The sequence below is a fragment of the Clupea harengus genome, chromosome 6 (genome assembly GCF_900700415.2).
Source record: "Clupea harengus chromosome 6, Ch_v2.0.2, whole genome shotgun sequence".
Lineage (NCBI taxonomy): Eukaryota > Metazoa > Chordata > Actinopteri > Clupeiformes > Clupeidae > Clupea > Clupea harengus.
In genome coordinates, this window is record NC_045157.1 from 16276807 (window position 1) to 16297649 (window position 20843).

Sequence of the window (20843 nt, forward strand, 5' to 3'; positions counted from 1 at the left end):
TACAGGAGACTTGTCAAAGCGTTTGATTCACCGTACTCCCCGATCCCACCTCCACCACCGTCATCTCACTCACCGCGCGGCGAGGAGGGGTTCGAGGAGGTCTCGTTTCAGAAGCAGGTGTCACACAAGTACCAGTAGTTTGCTCTCCAAACAGCCGGCTCTGTTACGCATCTGCTCCTCAATGCGTCATTCTCCACGTCTCTCCCTTCAGCCATCTTTCTTTGCACCCTCTGTCTCTTCCAGGCACTAGGCGCTTGTTGTCATCCTGTCTTGTTTATCTGTGATGGAGGACATTCCGAAAGATTTCCTGAAATTACATGGTCTGCTTTCACAGAAAGGGAATAATGCAGCAAGAATCCAGACCAACACAGACATATCCAGTTGGATTTGACAAATCCATATAACATTGAGTTTACAGTCCCCCCTTTAAAGACAGGGTTCATTATACCTATGTTTTAGTTTGGAGATAAAAAAGCAGCCCTCCAGTCTGTCCTGCAGCTGTTTATTGTAAGGGTGTTGGCTCTCTGCTTTTTGTTTTATTGGTGTAATTCACACTTTTTACAAAGGGTGGGTCAGTAGGCAGAGGGCTGAGCCCTGAACACTGAGCCACCCAGGAGCTCCGCGCCTTTACACCCTTGCTTGATTTGAGTTATGATGACCTAAAGGCCTAACATCAATCAGCTACGGGGCAGCTCATAAAGTGCCACAGAAAAAGACCTTCTGATTGATACTCTTATTGACACAGACCCACTTAAGCATTATTATATCCAATGGGCTATTTGTGATAAACCATCTGCTAGACCACATAATCCAGTCAGTAGTGAACACTGAAAGATTTAAAAAAGGAAAGAAAAGGACAACAACTACAACAACAGCAGGGACAAATAACTGGGGAAGCCTGGCACGAATACATACAAACGTGTGTGCTTATTCCGATGGCAAATCCTGTTATTTTTGCCATGTGGAAAAGCAGGCTGTGTATGTGTGTGTGTGTGTGTGTGTGTCTTTTCTCTCTTGTTGTTTTGCTCTTAGCGGCTGCCTGTGATACTGGTGCGGCCCATCTGCCGAGTGGAGCCGGGCTTGTCTCCAGTTTTTTTGTGGAATTTCTGAGCGACTTGATGTATTTGACATGTGCGTGACAGGCTGCGGGTGTGGAACAGCAGCAGTGTGCCTGCCTGAGCTCACTGCACTATCTGGCCCAGGTGTGTGTGTGTGTGTGTGTGTGTGTGTGTGTGTGTGTGTGTGTGTGTGTGTGTGTACATCAGAGCAGCTGAGCATGCATCGTCAGAGAGAACCAACCAGCAGTCTCACACAGGCTACACACACACAGGCTATACACACACATAGGTACACACACACACACACACACACACACACACAGACAAACATGTATGCAGAAGGAGAGACACTCCTTCACACATAAACACAAACAAGCTCAGAAAACCACACAGACACACACACTCACACACTTTATTTAAATCAGCAGGGCTATCCACCCCCTGCCCCCCTTCTCTCATTCACTCACTCACTCCCTCACACACACACACACACACTCACACACACACACACACACACACACACACACACACACACACACACACACACACACACACACACACACACACTTTCACTCTCTCCTTCTCTGGTATAATATCCTGAGTGTCTGTCTTGAGCTGGAATCTGACACCAGCGATGAGTGTGTGTCAGGCTGTCAGGTTTTCCTTGCCGTCTTCCTCTTGGCCCCTGTGCGAGGCGACTGGCCATGAATACTGCATGTTGTTTTGTTTTGTAGATTTCAGCTGTCTGCCGAGCTCATTCCTGCTCGCACAAGGCCCAGACTTAAAAGGCCCCGCGTGCTCGGGCCCCAACTGGAAGCAGGTGGTGCTTTATCTCACTGCTTACCGAAGCCTCTCGGCCCCTAAACGTAGTCGCACGACTATTAGAATAATTCACAAACACGTACCATACGTGTCCTTTACTCTTAAGCGAGGACGTGCTCTCTTCTGCCTGACCCTCGCCAGAAGTGCTCACTTTAATGTTATTAACAGGACATTTTATTTTGCTCTAAAAGTCAGGACATATTTTGGCCGTGCTCTCAAACGTCAGCCCCCCCCCCCCCCCCCCCCCCCGTCCCGCTCCCCTTGTCTTTTCGGAAAATGAAACGGTCCCCACATGAGATCTCTGGCATTATTAGCCCGTGCAGAAACGTGAGACGTGCGTAGTAAATGTCGGGGAATATATACGAGGCCAGAGCAGGCCAGAGCGGCCCAGAGCAGGGAAAGGGGCTTCGGCAGGAGGGGACCGGCGGCGGCCCTGTTCCCCCTGCCCATCTGGGGGTTGGTTGGAGCGGTGGGGTGGGGGGTGGGGGGGTAGGAGTGGACGAGGGGTGGCTAGGGGCTGGACGGGGTCACCGCTGCTGTTCCCCCCTCCCCACCCTTCTCAAACCGTGTACCCCACCATCCACCCCTCCTTCCTCCACAGTCCCTGGTCTCCACACCTGTAGATAATGAATAAAAGGACGGATGCAGACTCTAAGGGGGGGTGGGGGGCATAGAGGGGTCGTAAGGAGGGCTGGTGCTCACTTGTGAAATTTATTTGGGTATCGGCGTTTTACACTGGTTGCCGTTGGATTTACAGGTCGGGCTGGAATGTGGCCCAATGAAAGGCGCTTTGATCCATCCAGCAGGTTGTGTTTTACTGGAGGGTCTAAGTACGACACAGGGCATTTTTTATAAGGTTGTGAGGAGACCTCGCCACAGACTCCAGAAATCATAAAAATCTAAGGCCACAATGAAGAGTCCCTGGGATTGCCAGCTTTTACCAAATATCTAAAAATGTGCCAGGCCTAATCTTCAAATACCTATTGATTGCACTTCAATATGAAATTTTACCAACAGAAGTGCAAATTCCTCAAATTGTATACATTGCCCAATACCCTCTTCTGCATGAAAGTTAAGTTTTGGTATAGCCTATGTTTGGTGTAAGCTTGCATTCTGGACAGGCTGGGACAATATTACCTCTGTTTACCTTAGTGTATTAACAGACATACCCATATGTATTTAATTAGTATTGTTATCAACGGAGACTGTGTGGTCTGACAGTGCTGTTTGTGTTCTCTCTCTCCCTCTCTCCTCTCTCTCCTCTCTGTCTTTCTCGCTCCTCTACAGAGGCGTAGGCTCCTTCAGGAGCTGGGGGACCAGAGGATCCCCTTCCTCTCCCCCTCCGACCCTGGCTTCCAGCAGCTGGTGAGTGAAGCACACTCAACGTCCAATAAGATTCAGACAGGAAAATCTAAAAGAAATAACACTTCTACATGAAATCGTATGGGGAGCAATAGAATTGTTCATCGTACTGAATAGGCCTATATATTTTGTGTTGGCCAAGATTTTCACGTTGGTGTGATGTAGTATATTTTTGTGCATGTCTGATATATTGCTTTGATCAGTAGTACATGTAATAACTTATTCAATGATATAGTCTAATGGCTCAGCCTCTCTGCAGTGTGAGGGAACCGAGCATGTGCAAAGATCTGTAATGCTAAGTGACAAAGTTTACATGTCATAACTTCTACAATAAACAAGAAATAAATTCAGAAAGTATGATATGATGTTTTTGCTTTCCGACCTTACTGTACATTTGTCTACAACAATACTGGATACACAACCTTGCTCTTTATTCCAGTTTAGCTGAAGAAGTTCCATAACATATACAGTAAATACCGCAGACATACCCTAGATGTGGGTGATGGTGATTTAATTCTCGGATGACTGTGTGGATGTTGCTCATTGTGTTTTTGTGTGTGCTGTTATTGTTCCCGCCAGTGGGAGTCCAGCTACTCCGGGCTGGCGTTGCGTCCTTCGGTCGCGCTGCCCAACGGCCTCCATGAGCGTGTGCAGCAGGCCCTGTGCACGCTCCGTGGGCGCGGCTGCCTCCTGAGAGACCTGGTGCGCGTGCGCGACCGTGACGTCTTCACCATTGTCTCCCGTGCCCTGCTCGGCCAGCCGGGGCACACCTACCGCTACCTGGACACGCGCCTCTTCGCCATCCCCTGGCACTCCGACGACCAGGCCGAGACCGACGACAACGGCAACAAGACAAAGAAGAAGGCGACGACGGAGACCTGCTGCGATCCCGACCTGCGTGCCGCCTTCCGGGCATTGTGGGAACTCAACCGCTTCTTCTGCCAGGACGTTCAGAAGGAGCAGGAGGCCAGGGGCCACAGACAAGACTGCAGAAAGAGCCAAGGCAACGAGACGCGGGACCAAGACAAAGAAACAGCCGACCAAGGAGAAGGGAGCAGCGAGGGCATGTGTGGAAAGAGCGAAGGCGAGAAGGAGGAGAGCGATGGAGAGGAGGAGGAGGAGGATGATGATGAGGAGGAAGAGGAGGAGGAGGAGGAGGAGATGAAGACGAAGGAGGATGAGGTGATGAAGGAAGAAGGGGACCTGGACACCGGTCAGGGCTGCTCTCACACTATCACGGCCGCTGCTTCTCCTCCATGCTCCCCCCGCAAAGTGGGCCCCGTGCCCTTCAACATCACCCTGCTTAACTACATGGACCCGTTCGCCATGAGTCAGCTGAAGCAGGAGCCCTACTACGGCATGGGCAAGATGGCCGTGGGCTGGCACCACGATGAGAACCTGGTGCCGCTCTCGCCTGTGGCTGTGTACAGCTACAGCTGCCTCAGTGAGAAAGGTGAGTGTGTGGCCTCCTGGTTGGGACCGCACGGTGCGGCAGTTAACACTGTGACAAGTGTTTGAAGCCTCCTAGGCGATGAGGTGAGCAAAACGCCTCATTTGCACTGCATTATGGGGGCCACCCTTCCCTTTAGAGGGGCCCTGGTCTCTAGGGATCTCTGCGGTTAAGAGGGGCCCTAGTCTCTAGGGTTCTCTGAGCTTACGGTTTTAATTTCTTGATATGCTTTGCCAATCACAGGGATTGTCTTTTTGAGTCATTGTTTGTGTGTTTTTCTTGCTTTTTTCTTTTTTTTTGTAAAGTAAGCTCACTTTACCATCTTATGCTATTAGTTTATTAGTTCATTATGCACCAAAATCAGCCCATGCAGATGCTAGGTTTTTCAGTCATTGGAACAAATGCTACATCACCATCAGTACTGTAAAAAATATTTTGGGATATCATTTTTAACTGTGATCAAAGCCCATTATCAGGAAAAGTATGGCCTCATACATTTTCACACATTTTCAGTGGACACCCACCTAACTGAATTCACCATAATGACATAAATATGAATGTATTACTGTTCATTGGTCAAAAACATAAATCAAACTATGCATCCCAGTTCTCCATGAATTAGTTTTTGTGTGAGTTCAACTCTGTCAGGACGGTTGAGTCAGAAGAGCTGGTCATTGAATTGAATGCATTTATTTGTACAGTATATGAGGTCACTGGGGACTGACCCCACAACTCTCTCCTGCTGCTGTACCGCAGTGAGGCCGTAGGATTCTGCGTTTGAGTGTTTTCACCTGAAGGATTAATGGAGGGCTAGCCACCCCTGTCCCTGTCTGGTGTCATGGAAGTGCTGCCTGTGACATCCACTCATGGTGTGTGTGCTGAGTGGGGCCTGAGCTTTATCGGGGTTCTGTCAGCAGCGGCTGGATCAAATGTCTGTGTGTGTGTGTGTGTGTGTGTGTGTGTTTGTTTCACTTGGGCCTGTCGGAACTGTACGGCAGCCTCAAACATGGCCTCCGGCAGGCTGTGCCATCAGATGCATCGCCACGATAGTGTCAGGCCGTTATCAAATGTCATCGCCACCTTTCTCTCACTTGCACACACATACACGTACATACACACACACACACTCACACACACACACACACTCACACACACACACACAGCCTTATCTCAGGCAAGGGGGAAGGGAGGATCATGTGTTTAAAGAGATGCCAAAACAGAGATGCAGAGCTACCGAAAGTGAGTGAGAGAGAATGAGGAAGGGGGAGAGAGAGAGCAATTCAGTAAACAGCCCTTATCTCTCCCATCTGATCTGAACAGGTCTACCTCAGAAGTGATCGATGGTGGCAACGTGAGTCGTGTTCGGAAAGCTGCCCTCACACACGCTTGTCTAGTCATCATCTTCGCTGCCTTCATCACCATGGTGCATCCGTATAAAATTCCCAGGGATGCGCTTTCTCTTACACCAAGACTGTACTTTTTTTGGGGGGGGGGTCGTTTTTATGTAGCAATCCGTGGCGCTTCCCAGCTGAAACACAGACCTTTGTGCCGAGCAGCGTGGTTCCTTCCTGTAATCGAGTGCGTGCTGTTTCATGCGGACGCCATGTTCTACATCCTCCTAACACGCGGCTCCGTTACCTCATCCATCACAGGGGTAAGGCCCTGGGCTTCCCACAGCCCCAACGCTCAGCGCCTCCTGCCCCATCTCCACGCTCCCCCTCTCCGGGCCTGAGACCAGGCTGCCGGGGCTGTTCCGGGCTAAGCAGAACCACCTGGCCCCCCTGAAAAAAAGGGCCTGCTTAGAGGCCTGTCGTTCTGGCCCATTTGAACTCTGACCCCCAGGGGAAGAAGGTCCGGCTTCAAACGCAAGGCGGGAGAGAAAAGAGAGAGAGTGAGAGAGGTGTGGAGGTATTCCACAGCTGTGCCTTTGGAGGCTAAATTGACCCCTCAGCTCGGAGACTTCTGAGAGGCGAAGCCTGACAAAAGCTTCCCAGCGTGAACAGGCACTCGTGCACCCCCCTTTCTCGGTCTTTATGCATTACCCCAAAACGTAATGTTCACTTTGCTCAAATGGCTGTGAAATGTTACAGCAGAGAGAGAGAGAGAGAGAGAGAGAGAGAGAGAGAGAGAGAGAGAGAGAGAGAGAGAGAGAGAGAGAGAGAGAGAGAGAGAGAGAGAGAGAGAGAGAGAGAGAGAGAGAGAGAGAGAGAGAGAGAGAGAGAGAGAGAGGATTGTTGGCATGAGCAATTTTTTTCACTTCCTTTTTTCCTCTCTCTCTTTCTCTCTGTCTGTCTGTCTGTCTCTTTCTCTCTCTCTCTCGCTTTTGTCTTTTACAACATTCGCGTGGGAGTGTGTGCATCTGTACTCATGTGTGAGTTTGATTTTTATTGCCCTCCTTTGGACTGGATCCTCGCAATGCTTCAATTCAGTTGTTGCACCGTAACACATTCTGAAGTGCATGAAGAAAAAAAAAAAACCTCTCCCAGTTCCCCGCTTGTTTCGCACGACACCTGCTTGTTCTCCTAAACACATTTCCTTCTTTCATTCTGTTAGTTCGCTCATTTCTCTCTCTCTCTCTTTGCTGTAGTTCTTGACACTGCTGATCGGCCCCTGCTCTGGTTTGCTGGTCAGCATGAAGGCTGCTGATCTGGCCTTCTGGGTAAAGCCTCTGGGAGCGGTGGCGTTCGGCTTCTCTCACAAAGCACTGGCTGAAAATTAAGTTACTATTTATCCGTGCTGAGCAAAGGAAAAGCCAGCCAGGAGGCCTGGAGAGACTGGAGAGGACTTTAGTATTGATTTTTACTGATGGGCAGATCAGATAAGGCCTTTCACTCTCCCGCCCACCTTCTCATTCTTTCTCTCTCTCTCTCTCTCTCTCTCTCTCTCTCTCTCTCGCTCTCTTTTTTTCTCTCACTTGTTCTCTCTCTCTCTCTACTTGCTTGCTACAAAAGAATGATTTCCCAAAATGCCGTGCTGTTTTGCTCCACATCTATTTCAACAGCTCAGTTGCATTAACCGTGAACTCTCACAAAAGCCTTCGTAATTGTTTCCCTTGTTTCCACGCATAGCAGGAACAGTGCTAAAGATAAGACTGCCATTCAGACTACCATCACACAGCTGTTTTTAGAGCATTTCTGCTGTTGTCTCTTCCATCATCAAAAGCAGTGCAGGAGTCGGAGCCCGCTGAAGCAGGGGATGCTGGGAAGGACACCCAGAGTGGGGGCTCGGGCGAGTCGGGCAGCGCCGAGGCTCCTGGGAGCAGCAGTGAGACCGGGGATGCTGGCGACTCCGGTGACCCCAGCGACCCGGGAGAGGGAGAGTCTGGGACGGCTGCAAAGACGTTGGTCAGCCAGGCTGGGGACAGCGGGGAGAAGCAGGCCAGCTGGAGAGTGGGGCTGAAGGTGGCCTGGGACATCCACACACCCGGCCTCGCCCTGCCCCTACAGTCTGGAGACTGCTACTACATGACAGGTACCGCAGATGACGCACCAATGTGTGTGTTAGGAATGTTTACCTCCCCGACAATACACTCGGCACACTCAATTACACACACACACACACACACACACACACACACACACACACACACACACACATGAATGCAGGTACATACTCACAGAAAGTTGAACTGTAAACACAAGTGCTCACAAATGCACTTGATACATACATATACACATACACATACATTCATTCACACACACACACACACACACACATACAGTATGTATATATACTGCACACATCTTTCATCTAATTTACAATGCATTTACTCAAGACCTCAGACAAATGCACAGTAATGCACGCACACACAAGCACACACACACAAGCACACATGCATTCCGGTACATACATACAACAGTACTCACACAACCACTCATGCACACATACACTTACAACACTTACAACTCTCACACAACCACTCGTGTGCACACACACACACTATTAATCATACAAACTGAAACACACACACACACACACACACACACACACTCACACACACACACTCACACATACTCTCTCTCCCTCTGTCTTATACACACCCTGTGTAAGCATATATATCTTCCGTGCGGAAACAGTTACACTCCATTACCTCAGTGCGATGAAAGCCCTGTGCTGGTGCCTTCTCTCATGTTGATGTGTTTTAGGCAGGCATTACTCTCTCCCCCAGGACCCCGCAGACACACGGCTCACCTTCTCCCCTTTCATCCGGGTGTGTGCTGCTCCCAAACCGCCGCTCCCAGCCATGAAGCCTCAATTCCCCAGCCGGGACCCCCCCCCCCCAACTTCTCTTTCCCGTGCACATGTAGGCTTAAGGTCCCATGAAATCGTCCCGCATTAAGGGAGGTTAAGAAAACCAAATGTTATTTTATGAAGTAGTGTGACGCCCCCACCCCCCTCCTCCTCACCAACACACTAGCCTCACACACTCACACACACACATATCCCACCACCATCTTTTACACACACACACACACACACACACACACACACACACACACACACACACACACACACGAACACGTATGCACGCACGCATACACACTCTGGCCTGGCGAAGTTAGAAAGGAGCAGTGGTGTAAATCAGAGGCCTTTATGCTGATGGCTCCAGCAGATGAGCACTCCGGCCTCCACGTGCTATAGACACACACACTCACACACACACACACACACACACACACACACACACACACACACACACACACACACACACACACACACACACACACACACACACTTATATATATGTATACACACCCTCACACACAGGGGAGCCTGAACGTCTCTCCCTCTCTCTTTTAAGTTCTCCAGTTGTTTCTTTCATTCTCTTGTTCTTACTCTCTCTCCCTTCTCTCTCTTTGTCTCCATGTTGCATCTAGCCTTATTACTCCCTCTGGATCTGTCTTAGTGCTGTGTGATGGTCTGTCACTCTCTCTATCTCTTACACACACACACACACACACTTCTGTTGCTGTCTCATTTCTTTCCAGATTCATCCTCTTCTTGTTTTTTGCTTTCCTGTCTCTCTCTCTCTCTCTCTCTCTCTGTTTCTGCAGTAAGACTGAGACTTCATGTCTCATTGTGTCTATTGACTTCAGCCAGCACACTTCTGATGACCTCTATTTGCTGTGTACAAGAATGACTGGCTTGCCTCTTTTTCCATTGGTCCAAGACACAGACACACAGACACACAGACACACAGACACACAGACACACAGACACACAGACACACAGACACACAGACACACAGACACACAGACACACAGACACACAGACACACAGACACACAGACACACAGACACAATCTGGCACACGCTCACTCTGCAAGTCTTTTATGGCCTATGGTTTCTTGTGAGACCATGTTCATCTGTTTAGAACATAACTGTTTCGATGGGGTCCTGTCTGTAAGTGCTGTTCCCTCTGCTTGGGCTCTCTCTCCAGCGCCTGACAGAAATGTTCCAGAACCAAGGGTCTCCACCACCACACACACACACACACACACACACACACACACACACACACACACACACACACACACACACACACACACACACACACCCAAGCCTTCCCCTCAGCATGAGATGATTTACGCTGGGGAGAAAATGTGACAAACAGCTCAGCCGTCACAGTCGGGGTCCGAGTCTCCTTACAGATGCCTTTCTTATTGGAGTGGCCTGGGCTGGATCAATAAGAATTTATGTTAACAGTTTTGGAGTGAATCACCCCCCTCCCTCCCTCACCATGCCAACGCTTGTGATGTGACGTGATGGCACCCTCCGTGACAGCCCAGAGACTCTACCACGCACGCCGCATCACAGGCAATAAAAAAAGCCGTCCAGCGGCTGGGATAAATCCGGACACGCTGTTGAGCTATTTCAACCCATCAGCTATTTCAACCCACCCAGCTCTGGATTGGACATTATATCTAAGATGCCACACAATCAGAGCTTTTGAAGCATTTGTGTGTGTGTGTGTGTGTGTGTGTGTGTGTGTGTGTGTGTGTGTGTGTGTGTGTGTGTGTGTGTGTGTGTGTGTGTGTGTGTGTGTGTGTGTGTGTGTGTGTGTGGGGGGGGGGGGGTGCATATGTGTGTGTTTGAGACAGGCGAGAGAAAGATGACGTCGAGAGACAGCAGTATGTGTCAACACGCCGCCATAATGTCTTTAACCACCATTTGTCACAGCTCTTGGCCTCAGAGTTGCTAATGCATTGGCTTGTGTGCGACGTGCAAATTGAATCACTGTTATTTCTCCCGCCCCCCCCCCCACTCAGTGGTTAAATAAGAACAATGCAAGATGGACACCAGGCCCTGATTTTAGGGGGGGGAGTGGTGGGTAATAAGATTTCCAGTGTAGAATGTATCGAGGGACCACAAGAGCGAGGCTTGACCCAATATATTTAAAAGCCTGCTTCCTGGAAAGGACAATCTGCACCAGATGAGGGGCAAATAAAGATAAATATTTATTACAGGGATGTAGTTTGCCTTGTGATTCATAGCAGTGGCAGCATGCAGGACAGATTGAAGGAGATCATATATTATTATTGGATATAAACTGTTTTTCCTCTCAACCCCCCCACCCCCCACAGCCCCACCTCTCTCGTCTTAAGACGATAATATGGCAAGACGCCTAATCCCGGGCAATCTTGTCAGATAAAGTGACGGGACGTTCTTCAATAGAGGGGATTTTTATTTACCACGGCCACCATGCACACTATGTTTTAAACCCTTTGTTTTTGTTTGCCCTCTTCTTCTACAGCAGGAAATCCAATAATGCCAACTTAAACTAGTTTCATTGGGTGTGGTGAATTGGCCAATGGCCAATGGCGGTTCACACGCTCAGTGCCAGACAAGTCTCTCATTCACTGATGTTAATTTATTATGTTGTGATTCAAGTAATGTGAAACTGTACTGTCTTCATGATCACAGGTTATTTAAAAACCCATGGGTGTAATTTCTGTTTGCCGTTTGACGTGAAATCTAAACTATGGGAAGCTCAAACATCATTACGGTGTGACAACATTGACTAAGAGTGTGTGTGTGTGTGTGTGTGTGTGTGTGTGTGTGTGTGTGTGTGTGTGTGTAAACATCTCTGCAGATGATCTGAACCGGACGCACCAGCATTGTGTTTTGGCTGGAGACTCAGCTCGATTCAGCTCCACGCACAGAGTGGCTCAGGTAGGCTTGTCTCACGAGGCTGGGATGGCAAAGAGTGGCAAACAGTATCTCAATCTGAATCGTAATCAGCATCAGTCAGAGTCCAGATATAATAATTAGGATTAGTATGGGATTAGGATCCTAATTAGGATTAGGATGTTTATCTGCTGCACATCTTATGCCTGTATAATGAGACCTTATCTGTATTTCATCAAGTTATCTATTTAAGGTGCAGAGTTAATGGTTCTGAGTACCAGTACATATTTAGGCCATTGAGTTAGCTATAGAGCTGAATGGTTTTGAGTTGGTGCTTCTGTAGCTGGAGTGTGTGTGTGTGTGTGTGTGTGTGTGTGTGTGTGTGTCCTCAGTGCTCCACAGGCACGCTGGACTACATCCAGAGGCGCTGCGCCGAGGCCCTGCACAACCTGAAGATCGACCCCGACACGGGCGCCAAGAGCCTGTCCTCGCTCCTGCCCACCACCCTGGAGCACTGTGAGGAGATCCACAACGAGGTGTGTGTGTGTGTGTTCATTCGTGTGTGTGTTCCTTGCTTGTGTCCATATTTATCAGTGTACTTCCATCTATCTGTATGTGCTAACATTTTTAACATCTTAAATTACCAGTACCCTATGAATCAGTCCGTGCATCCTATACTGGCCGTGTGAGCCTCTAATTTATACGTAAGACATAATTTCCAAATACCACATTTTATTTATTTATTTTTTAAACTGGAAGATTTATGCTGTAACCTCTCGCTTCCATGAATGTATTATCCTCTAAACATCTTGTACTGCAGGTAAGGCGAGCCTACACCAGGCCAAGCTCCTGTGTGGTGCTTTATTTAAGGAGCATTTGCTCCCTCCCTGGCCTCCCACCGCAGGCACAAGCAGAGTAATCAGTGGCTAACAGGAGAGAGACTCCTTCAGGTCTCTGGTGAGAGGGTTGGGGGTGCCAGAGGCTAACGGTTAAAATAGCACCTCATCTCTCACAGGTTAGGCCCAGCGTATAGAGACCCCTGTGTGAGTGTGTTTGTGTATGTGTGTTTTGAGTGTATTAGTGTGTTTGTGTGTGTGTGTGTGTGTGTGTGTATGTGTATTGATGTGTGTTTGTGTGTGAGTGGGCACATGTGGGAGCCATAGACGCCATGACAGATGAGCCTCCTGCCAGGCTGTTGAAAGGTCGGACCCTTCCATTAATTATTCGGCGGGGTGAGAGAAATGGGGGGTTACTTTATAAAGCATTGGTTGAGTCCTGCAGACAACCCCCCCCTCCCCACCAAGCCCTCGACTGCCCCTCCATCATCCCGGTCCTCCTGAGCGACCACCATCGCCCACCGCAGGATTACTCCGCCTTGGCTGCGTCCACCGTGGCCCGCCATTTATTCCGCCAAAATGGGCGGCCATTTATAATAAAAGAAGGATCAGCCGCAGAGCAGGACCCAGAGGAGGTGGCAGGAGCCAACCGAGGCGGCGCGGGCTGCTGGGATGATCGATCGGCCCATTTGTTTAGTGTTGCCCACCAGGGCTTTGGTGTGCTCTTAAAAGGTGTATTGTTTTATATATATACAGTCTTTCATGAGTTATTTGTTATATTCGAGACTTGGGCTTCTTGTGCGGTCAGAGCGATATTCGCGCTTGGGTCTTGTTTGACACGTTTAGCCCGAGAAGTCGAACAAGCGTAGGAAATCACAAATGCAGTGACACCGGCATGCACCTTTTGGGCTTGCCCTTAAAACAAGCAGTAAATATGTTTGTAGGGCGGCACGGACGTGTACTTATGTACTTACAACCCGTCTGAGGGATTGGTATGGTGATGTGGTGGTGCTGTTATGTCCTAGAAGTGAAGCAGATCTACTGCTTGGTGGCCGTGCAGCAATATCACTTAATTTGGAGGTAAACAAGGGAGATATGTCACGCAATGAAGCACAAAGTTGAGGGGGTGGATTGACATAAATGTAGGAATGGCTTGAATTTATTATCATCTCTTTCATTCATATTGGAGGCAAAAAGATCTGTTAGAATCAAGGAGGGAGGAAGCTGATGGTGGCTGGCCAAATGTAAACACATCTACATATGATATATGCACACACATACAGTAAATAAAGACTTGAATAGGTAGACAGAAACAGAGAGAGAATGAGGGAATGAGACTGGTTCTCCTCTCTACTCCTGCTGTTCCCTGGTCCTCCACGTCCCTCTACCTCTAGCTCCCTCCTTTCTCTACCAGCGTTTGGGTGGCGGGGGCTTGTTTGGTTGGGTTAGCGTGGCTAGCGGCGTGATGCTAGCTGATGTTAGCACTGCCTTTGAAATGCTAATGGCGGGCGTGCCCGTCGCCGCTCATCTGAAGCCACCCTGTCACTTCCCAGGTGGGCCTGTGACAGAACCTCCAGAGGGAGCCCCCTAATGAAGCATGTCAATGCACAACACAAGTATCTGAGGGAGGGACACCCCCATTCCCACATGTTAGAGACGGAGCAAGGAACACACACACAAACACACAAACACACACACAAACACACACACTAGCACACACAAACAAACAAACACACACACACACAGACAGACAGACACACACACATACATGCACTCTCTCTCTCACACACACACACACACACACACACACACACACACACAAACAATCATTAGATATTAGATAAATACAGTGTTCTTTTACAATGCGTAGACCTCGTGCGTAGACCTTAGAGGTGTGGATACACCTTCATGGTACTTGTGTGTGTAGCCTATCCACATGTCCGAGTGTGTTTTTCAGAGAGATACCAGCAGCTGTTTGGATAGGAAATGTGCAAAATGCACGTGTGAGATGAAATGAAACACCTGAGACTTCTGAGGCTTTGTGCTGAAAACGATCCACCTTTTCACATGGAGCGTGTGTGTACAGTATCTCTGTGCATGTGTGCACTTGGGTCAGAGCTGTGTGTAAGTGTGTGTGTGTGTGTGTGTGTGTGTGTATGAGCTTTACTCACACTGCTGCTTGATATGAGTGTGTGTGTGTGTGTGTGTGTGTGAGAGAGCTTTACTCATACTGCTGCTTGATGTGAGTGTGTGTGTGTGTGTATTGGGAGGTGGTAGTGACTTTGGCGATGGAGGAGGGCTGGCGGGTAAACAGTAAAGGCAGACCTCTATTGATTGGGCAGTCATCAGCACCCATCTCTGGGGGGCCCGCGGAGGAAATTGATTGAAGCGGCTCAGGGGAGCAGCCGCTGGGCTGAGGTGTGGAAAAATCTGGCCTCATTAAATCTAAAAGGGGGACTCCTCGCCTCTGACTCCCGGGGTCGCCGCGGCGCACTCGCTCACCCGCTCGCTCGATGGCCAGGGCCACTGGGCAGTTAGGACGTCAGTCGCCTAGCGAGATGACAGGAGACGACGAGGGGGCTCTCTGTCCAACAGAGAGAGAGACAGAGGGAGAGAGGGGGTATAGAGAGAGAAAGAAAGAGAGAGAGAGAGAGAGAGAGGGGTAGAGAGAGGTAGAAAGGGACAGATAGGGAGGGAGTGAGAGAGTAGAAAGAAGAGGTGGAGTAATCGAAGCCTTGTTCCCCCCCTTGCCTAGACCGGTGGCATTTAACAATCGAGTGTCTCTCACTATCTCTCGCCAGGGCAGCTCTTGTTCCAAATGCCAGTCGCCAGGTCACCTGCTTTTATGACCATGATAAGCCTGCTCTATGGGGTGTGGCGTCCATGTTGGCTCAAAGCTCATCCCCTTTGCTCTGTGTTCTCCCTGTTAAGGACAGATGGACAATCACAGAGCATGAGCGGGCCGGAGCCACTGAGATGGGGGCGACGGCTGGCATTTTTTTACCCCCATAACGTGGGTGGCTTTGTTGTGTGCTGCCCAGCATGCAGTAACACCGCAGCAGAGCAGTGTAGGTCTTAAGCCACACAAAAGCCTAGCATTTCTTTGAAGTTGGTGTTCACGGGGAGCCGAGATACAGTGCCCTGGCTCTGAGCTACTCTTACACACACACACACACACACTCACACACACACACACGCACCTGTGACTGGATCCTGTTGCTCTTTACACTTCAATGAAGACATTTATTTCACTCTTCACCAGAAATGATTGATCTTCTACTTTAGTTGACTGTTTATGTAATGATTTTCTTAATTGATATGACATTATCTTTTTTCTTTTATATATATATATATATATATACAGTATATATACATTTGCGTAATATATATTTACCTTCCTTCCTGTACTGTGAGGTACCTTCACTGGTGTTGACTAAAAGAAAGTTTGTTGTTCAGCTCAAGTGTATTGTTATGACTAATATTAGCATTAGAGTTTGAGACAGCACGATTATGATAGCACAACCTGTTATGCTTGTGTTTCAGTGCTACTCTTCTGGTGTTGTCTAAAGCCGAAGGGATTGTTTCTGAGGCAGATTTTAGGAGTAGTTCTTTGTTGGGTGGATAAGGGAACTTCGGAGTTGCTTGTATTTGCATTTGGGCAAACTCAGAGACAACACCCCCCCCACACACACACACACACACACACATACACATACACACACACACACGCACACACACACAGCTGGCTACGTTAAGCATCCTTAGGAGGATTAAACCAGCACTTCAAAAGAGCAAACGCAGAAAAAAAGTCCCCAGCGGAGAAAAGGTGAGCGCCTCTGTAGTGTAAACTGTCACTCCTTTGAAGGAGAACGAGAGAGAAAGAGAGGGAGGAAGAGGAGCAGAGGGATTGTGGGAGGAGTAGAGAGAGGTGGAAGGAGTGAAACGGTAAAGTGTGTGTGTGTTTGTTTTTCCAGGTGGGGGGTTCAGGTGTTTGGTGTGACCAAGTACTTGCAGTCATTAGCAGGGTGGCCTGCAGGCCGCCACCTACCTCTGCACCTCTATGACAATGACAGCACCATTTCTCTACCTTTAACCTCTCAATCAGTCGCTCACTTATTTTCTGTGTAAGTCGACACTGTCAGAAATCAAACTATGTACTGTATGTGCTTCTGTGTATGTTAAATGTGTATGTGCAGAAGTATTTGTGTGTATATTGTATATACAGTATATTGTATATGTATGTTTTTTCAGTAATCTTTGTGAATGCCTTTTATTTCTGTGTATAAAATCTGTAGTTGTTCCTGTGCGTGTGTGTGTGTGTGTCTGTGTACAGTTTCTGCTGCCGTGTGGTAATCTAGGTTGTACAAACACCAGGGCACCTTTAAGCCCTGGCAGGTTTCACCTTGATCTCCAGGTTTTGGGGCTGTAATAATAATAACGCCCCTTTGGCTCGACAGCGCCGTCCTCTCTCTCTCTCTACACGGCCGGCTGCCTCAGCCTGAGCCATCAGTCCATCACGTGCTGCGCTCTCCATCCATATGCAGCACTGTGCTCTGCCGGCACCGCGCAGTGCACTGAGGGCCATTACTGTTAACGTGATCCCAGCCTAACACAGAGGAGATGCATCGTTATAATTTGTTCTTTTTAGTGTGAGGGTGGAAAAAAAAGATTTGAGGGAAAATAAAATGTCCAGGATCGGGAAATAGGCATCATGGGATGTAGGAAGACAGGGATATAGACAAAAGTATGTTTTTTTATGTTCTTTATCAGTCAGAATAAAACTTCTGAACAGGACAACAGAAAATCCATGATGCTTCCAGTCAGTGCTAGCCTCCCATATCAAAAACCCGAATATGCTGAGCCTGCCTACTGTGTGCTTTCAGGGGGAAAAGATGTGCTTTTTTTTTTTGTGTGTGTTTGAAGAAGAGTCTTTCCACTCAAATCCATCTTCATACCTCCGGTGTTCTGGCAATAAATGTCTTGCGTTTCGTCAGTCCCATTCGTCTGCTGGCCTGCTCAGGCAAGCTGTGCTGAGTCTCCATGTGTGTGCTACATATGTGGGTCTGAGTGTGTGTCTGAGTGTGTGTGTGTGTGTGTTTGGTGCAGGTGGAGTTCGAGTGGCTGAGGCAGTACTGGTTTCAGGGCCGACGCTACGCCCGCTTCTGCAGCTGGTGGAGTCAGCCCATGGAGCAGCTGGAGAAGGACTGGATACAGATGGAGGTCATGGTAAGAGTGTGTGTTTGTCTGTCTGTCTGTCTGTCTGTCTGTCTGTCTGTCTGTCTGCCTGTCTGTCTCGCCCTGTGTGTGTGTGTGTGTGTGTGTGTGTGTGTGTGTCTGTTTGTGTGGAGAGAGAAGAAAGCAGAGTGGGCTTTGTGTGTGTGTGTGTGTGTGTCGTGGCAGAGACAGGGTTCATGGCGAACGCTTTGAGGTTTTTACGAGAGTGGAAGTGACAGTGGGGGTTGCCGGCCCGACCAGACCGTTCTCCACGACTGGAGTCACAGCTGAATCATTAGGCAGCACATGCTTGCAGTATCTCACTGGGCCTCTGGTTTACATATTAATACCATATTGTTAAAGCCCCTGCTTTTGTAAAGCACTTTTGAAAAACTGCCATTTTTAAATGGTACACCTTTCCACCATAGTTCATTTGACTTACATTTATGTGTGTGTCTCTGTGTCTGTGTGTGTGTGTGTGTGTGGGGGGGGGGGGGGGGGGGGTGGGTGTAAGAAAGAGAAAACATATTCAGCACGTCTCACTCAGGGGGGGGGGGGGGGGGGGGGGGGGGGTGGGTGTAAGAAAGAGAAAACATATTCTTGCCAGTGCCAGTACCATATTGTTAAAGCCCCTGCTTTTGTAAAGCACTTTTGAAAAACTGCCATTTTTAAATGGTACACCTTTCCACCATAGTTCATTTGACTTACATTTATGTGTGTGTCTCTGTGTCTGTGTGTGTGTGTGTGTGTGTGTGTGTGTGTGGGGGGGGGGGGGGGGGGGGGGGTGTAAGAAAGAGAAAACATATTCAGCACGTCTCACTCAGGGGGGGGGGGGGGGGGGGGGGGGGGGGGGGTGGGTGTAAGAAAGAGAAAACATATTCTTGCCAGTGACAAATTATAGCTAAAGCATCCTGTGATTGAAATAAAGCCCAGTATGAAGCAGGTATGTGTAGAGACAGGTAGGCCTGTGACATATCATGAGTTATGGCTCTTGGGTGAACATGAGTACTGACCTGTTTAAACACGGATTGACTTCATGGCTTTTTCTCAGAAGGTGCTGACTATCTAGTCCTGCATAATTGAGCTTGCCTGCACTTGATGTGGTTGCAGCATGCTGCGTATGCGTGGCAATTTATGGACGTAAATGAAAGAGTTTTCTGTCTTTCAGGCGTATGTTAATGGTGTCTGTAATTTTGTTGCTGTACCAGGGTAGGTGAGTTTTGAACGTGGTTGTCATTAGACACTACCTTGCCAGCTATGCGGTCTCTAACTTTGAAGAGAGCGCATGCATGTGTTCTTACTCAATGAATAAAATATGTGCCATATGTTTTATCTTGATCTGTGTGTGTGTGTGTGTGTGTGTGTGCGTGTGCGTGTGTGTTAAAGTGTATGAAGAGCTCATAGCAGTACTTGTTTACTTCATAGCATGATTGAATTGTTTATGATGAAGATGATGATGATGATGATAGTGATGATGATGATGATGATGGTGATGAAAAAGAAGAAAAAAATAGAAAGAGGTGATGGTAGAAGCCTCTATACCTTTCTGTGAGGTGAAAGATTGAGTCTGTTTGTTGAGAAACTGCAGGGGGCACTGTTGCACCAGCCTAGTGCCTGGGCCTCCTCTCTCTGTCTCTCTTGTCTCCCTCCCTTTCGCTCTCCCTCTCGCTCTCCTTCTCTCTCTCTCTCTTTCTCTCTCTCTCTCTGTCTCTGTCTCTCGGCTCTCTGCTGCAGAGCCCAGCTGAGTGCCACTGAGGCTGAGCAGTAATCACATCTAATGCGCTGCCGGAGCTAAGCAGAGCCCAGCCCAGCTGCAGTGTGTGTGTGTGTGTGTGTGTGTGTGTGTGTGTGTGTGTGTGTGTGTGCTGCCGTTCTCAGATGAAGTGTGTGATTTGAAGCTGGATTTAGAGGTGAGCCTGAGTGAGACGTGCTGAAGAGCCCCACAGTGAGAGAGCCATCACTCCCTCTCTGTTCTGCTCTAACTAGAGCCACAGCACACGCAGGGTCCACTGCCCCATTCCAGCACACTAAAGTGTGTGTGTGTGTGTGTGTGTGTGTGTGTGTGATTGAGTTAGATGGTGAGTGTTTTTATTTTGCATTGTGTGTGTTTGGGTGTGTATTTGCGGTTGGCAATTTTCTCTTTGATCACACGAAAATAAACGGCAACAATATTAGAAAGACGGAAATAAAATCTAAGCAATAATCATATTTGCATAATTTGCGGTACACAGATGTTGTGTTATCAAGGAGAATGATCAGGTTTTTCACTAATCTTCCTTTCATAATTTTAATTAAATATAACTTTTTAAAGCCTTTTATGCCATTCTTTTAATAATTTCTCAAAATGCTTGAAAGTGGATTGAAAATATTTTTTTTCTTTGAAAATAAGGATGGAGTCCTGGATGTTTTGTGAAAAGAGAAATAATATATCTCTGTTAAAGACAAAGGCTCATTGTACTCCTAAAAACACACTCAAAGCAGTGGCACTCACTTTGAAAATCTACACGATGATCTAAAATACATGAATTAACATTAGCCCAAACAATATTAAATTAAAAGTATTTATTTGTATTATTCCAAAGATTGTCGTATTTTTTTTATTTCATGTAAGTTCAAAGGTGTACATAAAATAACATATATACTTAACCTTGGATATTTACCACTAAACTGTGGTTGAATTAAGTGGGTCATAAATTATTTCCTCTCAGCTTTACATCTCTGTATGTTTTTAATGCGCTGTTAAAAACACCATATGGATTTTAATATGCTTGTATGTATATGACACAGTTATCCCTGCATTAAAATCAAAATACATGACGCCGCAACACAACCGAAGCTCCCTTCAATGCACATAAGAAATCATAAAGACGTATGTGGACTAAAGACCCACACGGCGAATGCCTTGTACTTCATCTATTAACGCAATCCGCGTTGACAATGAAAATTTCATCTCGTGTTTTTCTCCATGTAACGT

General features: G+C 48.0%; 1 protein-coding gene across 3 annotated transcripts in view; it reads left to right on the plus strand.

Moving 5' to 3' along the window:
- The window catches only part of fto (FTO alpha-ketoglutarate dependent dioxygenase), a 128319-nt gene that overhangs the window by 18623 nt on the left and 88853 nt on the right, over positions 1-20843 (plus strand). For 2 of the 3 annotated variants that reach the window (XM_031569199.2, XM_031569198.2), the window contains 6 exons: positions 3168-3245; positions 3822-4695; positions 7855-8163; positions 11785-11864; positions 12212-12355; positions 17762-17881. In XM_031569199.2, coding sequence (XP_031425059.1) covers positions 3168-3245; positions 3822-4695; positions 7855-8163; positions 11785-11864; positions 12212-12355; positions 17762-17881 — 1605 coding nt within the window. The remainder of the gene's footprint in view (positions 1-3167; positions 3246-3821; positions 4696-7854; positions 8164-11784; positions 11865-12211; positions 12356-17761; positions 17882-20843) is intronic. The other variant, XM_012827006.2, reaches the window with a different exon arrangement.